This window comes from Oryzias melastigma, linkage group LG14 (assembly GCF_002922805.2).
Source record: "Oryzias melastigma strain HK-1 linkage group LG14, ASM292280v2, whole genome shotgun sequence".
In the NCBI taxonomy this organism is placed as follows: Eukaryota; Metazoa; Chordata; class Actinopteri; order Beloniformes; family Adrianichthyidae; genus Oryzias; species Oryzias melastigma.
The window spans coordinates 14,056,734-14,060,620 of record NC_050525.1 but is presented as its reverse complement, the minus strand read 5'-3'; the positions used below and the strand labels follow the sequence as shown (position 1 = coordinate 14,060,620).

The following is a 3,887-nucleotide window of genomic DNA, read 5'->3' as shown; positions in this document are numbered from 1 at the left end:
TGAGCTTGAGACCCCTGCTCTAAATGATGATGGCTACCATCAGTCTTCACTGTGGTAGACCATAAAACTAATAATCAGCCCATGACTCAGCAAACTGGACAAAGAGTGACTTTGCTTGGTGGTGCTAAAGGGTTGAGACTGAAGGACAGTCTCTTTTCCTTCTTATATGTACTTATGAGGACATGTGGGGGGGGACAAAGTCTCCCTTATCCACCACAATTCTGAAGTATCCACTTGCAGACAAATAGATCCATGTGCGTCTTCGCTTTTCCTGTCTGAGCTACCATGTGGCTTAAAACTGCATGGCTGGATAGCTCCGACTTTTTATGTTTGTTTGTTTGTTTCTACGCTAATGTTAGCTTGGGGTTGTAAGGTGCTTTTAACTAGCGAGAGAGAGTGTCCTGCCCACAACCCAAAGGCAAAGTTTTAATGAGAGCCAACCCATGGAGTCAGGTAGTTCTCAAGAAAACCCCCTTCCACGTACACAGGTGACTAAAAACATGGGAGAAGACTACATTACTAAACAAACAACAAAAAAAGGTTTAAACTCCAACAAGAACTAGTCTTGCTAAATTCAGCATTACTGTTTAAAGTATCTTGTGCTTGATAAGAAACCAGCAAACTTTACAATGTGAACAGAGGAACTTAAACACACACCTGCTGGATAATATAAATGGCATAGTGGAGTTGCTGCCTCTGAAGGAAGGGGTGCAGGTGATGCAGAAGGTAGAGGAGGTGCTTCTCTCGGTTGCGATGTGGAATGAGGATCGCCACACTCTGCCTGGCCGTGCAGTTCGGCGGCTGAAACTCTCCCCTGCTCACATCAGGGTTTTCCATCTCAACGTCCTTCAGTTTCAGAGCTGGGAAGGTCAGGTTCACAGATCCTTCTGTGTAAACGTTCAAAATATATGTTCAGGATTATTTAACTGATAATTGTGCTTACATATAACACAAATTCTAGACTTTTAAAAAATATCTATTTTCAAAATATCTACACTACGAAATAATAAATTGCTTAATCTGAACTCTGACATCTACTTACTGAGTAATGGAGACGTATCTGGGCATGGATGTTTCTGTGCAGCATTTAAGTCACTAGGTGATGAAGTCAGAGCCTCAAAGTTCACTTTGAGTTTATATTTTGTGAGAGCGTTTTGTGTTAGGGTTGGAAGAGCCGCTGTGCGTTTCACGGTGTCGCCAGAATAGGTTGCTATCCACGCCACCACCATGAGCGAGAAAATGAGCAGCGCAAAAAATTTCCCCCTGCGTGAAAACTTGCTGAAAACTCCATAGCAGCCCATGGCAACCTGGTTAGGCAGATGAAATAGTGATGGACAAATAAAAATACAGTCTCTGAGGTTTAAGATATTTCTCCTCTGATGCAACTTTTAGCAAAAATAGCCAGCGACAAATCATCCCATGGTGATGAACCTGGATGATTTAGGACGAGTAAAGGGTTCTTATGACCATTTTGAAGAAGGAGGAGCTTAAAGGGGAAAATCCATCGTTGGCAGCAAAAGTTTTTGATGAGCCAAGAAGAACCATGAGTATCCAAAAACTGTAAATAGATAATGAAAAAAAGTGATTATTATCAAGAGATGACACAGCTAAATAAAAACATTACAAACATTTTATAATATAAGATCACAGGTTGCTTATCCAACGAACAATCAACTTTATCGATAATTTTTTTAATCAAACTACATCGATCTGTCTCAGGCAAGTTGTTAATCGAATTGACCTATACCATTATAAAATAGTTTGTTTCCAAATGAAAAAAATATAATTGATATTGGAAAATTACTATAACATAAAAACAACCAAGTGCCATCACAATGGACAACACAAGTGACGACAGCAAAAAATATTAAATCCATCATTGGAGTCCAATGTGTGTAAACACTTTAAATTTTGGAAAGACGTGACCATACAGTGAGGTGAGGTATAATGTTGTAAAAATCTGTTTTTATTATTTTGATACAACTGTGAAACAAATATGTGAATGAATTTGCCATTAATTTTTGTTAACTTGTTTGTTTGTGCCTGTATTTAATTTACGCTTGATTATTTTGCAATATATAAGGAATCTAGAAAACTTCACCTGCACTGTTCAGTACTCAGGTATTCATCTGAGTCGCACTAGTGAAAAATGAACCAACATGAATCATATCATCAAATATAAATTGTGCTGTGAATTGAATAATTGTTAAAATGAATAATTAAATCACACCAAAAAAGAAAAACAAGTCAAGATATTAAAAGAAAAATTACATAAAATCTAAATAACATGTTTTTACATTTATTTTTCCTGCAGTATCTATATAAAAATAAAAGTTTGCAGCATAAACATTTTGTATAAACTCTGCAAGCTTCTATTTCCTGTGTGCTTCTATAAAAGTTTATATTTGCATTTTTAGGAGGACATTCAGCTCTCTTCTTTAGAATGTGCCCACAATGAGAGCTTTATGTTTGTAAGTATATAGTTTTCAAGTCTTAATAAAAGTATGACAGTAGTTAAAAAGGATAGTGACCATGTAAAAGTGCTGAGTTACATGTAATGTGGTCGGAAAGATAGGCGCACCAAACTGATGCACCAAAGAAAAAAAAATGCCAAAATTTAGTCTAGAGCCCTGATGAGGTTTTTGTGTATCTGACAGCATAACACAAATTTGCTCTTAACAAAAATTTAGATTTAGTGTAATAAGTTCTAACTGTTCTCTTTGATGATAAATTTGTACTTTTTCCAAATCCTAATAACAAAAACATAATATCTAACCAGATAGCATAAAGTATTTCTTATCTCCTTATCTTCTCATTGCAGAAGCATTTGTGTTGTCGTGTAATCAAAAGTAGCTCCATGAATCCAACAATGTGTCAACTTGACCTCAACCCTCCCTTGATCAACACCAGACAAATCCCTTAAGTGTGTGGATCCTTAAAAGGTCCTGAAGTTGATTGAATGAGCACCAGAACAAATATCCCAAATGAATAAAACCTTAGACAGGTAGTGGAAAACACCTTCACTTTTTTCCCTCATTCTGAAGTGTTAACACTATAAACACAAAGCACTGAATATGTGCCAAATGTGGCAACAACAGCTACACGCATGACAGACGGCGGTATGAACTGACATTGTAACTTTCCTCTTAACCTTTTTCTGATGTTTATAGCCTAATATCTTTTTTTTAGGATAAAAAAAAGATTGTTTTATCTGGTTAGCAAGGACGCGTTTTCGTGGGTTAGCTTGTTTCGCTTGTGGTATCTGTTGTCACAGCGACACTTTTACAATCTGCTAGCAACCCAACAAACACGGATAAAACGCAAAATAACCATAAAGTTGAACTATAGTGAGCCTAGTTACACAGAACTCCAATGTTAGCCCCAATTCAACCGTATATATATATTATAATAGCTAAACATTCTAGAGCTAAAACAGACACTTGTGCTAACCAGATAAAACAACTAACAATTGGCACTTCTTATCTTGTGAATAAACTGTGGATAAAACTATGTCACCAGAACACGCGACGTGTTCACGCATAATAAAGTTTTTTCCTAATGTAATATACCACATATAATATTGAAACACTGAAGTCATACGAGCACTTTCAGAAATGATAACGCAAAAAAAATGTAATAACTGGGCCAGGTAACTGTCAGTCTAAAATGCATTTTCCCCTTCGCTGTTTCAGAGTTTCCGCTTCCTGTAAGAAGATTTACAGTTTTTATGATATTTTAATATATACAAGTTTATTAAGGAGTACTTACACTGACGTACCAACGATGACAGTCAGACAGAGTCCAGTGTCGCTTTGATAGTGAACGGGTTGGTAACGGACAGGATGTGAGCTCAGGCAGCGAAGGTCCGGTTTTACATGCTAACTTCC

General features: G+C 36.8%; 1 protein-coding gene across 2 annotated transcripts in view; it reads right to left on the bottom strand.

Moving 5' to 3' along the window:
- The window catches only part of b4galt4 (UDP-Gal:betaGlcNAc beta 1,4- galactosyltransferase, polypeptide 4), a 9,582-nt gene extending 5,695 nt beyond the window's left edge, over positions 1 to 3,887 (bottom strand). The window contains exons 1-3 of one of the 2 annotated variants that reach the window (XM_024265770.2): positions 3,769 to 3,887; positions 1,043 to 1,558; positions 658 to 887 (exon numbers count right to left, since the gene is read on the bottom strand). In XM_024265770.2, coding sequence (XP_024121538.1) covers positions 658 to 887; positions 1,043 to 1,301 — 489 coding nt within the window. In that variant the 5' untranslated portion in view covers positions 1,302 to 1,558; positions 3,769 to 3,887. The remainder of the gene's footprint in view (positions 1 to 657; positions 888 to 1,042; positions 1,559 to 3,768) is intronic. The other variant, XM_024265771.2, reaches the window with a different exon arrangement.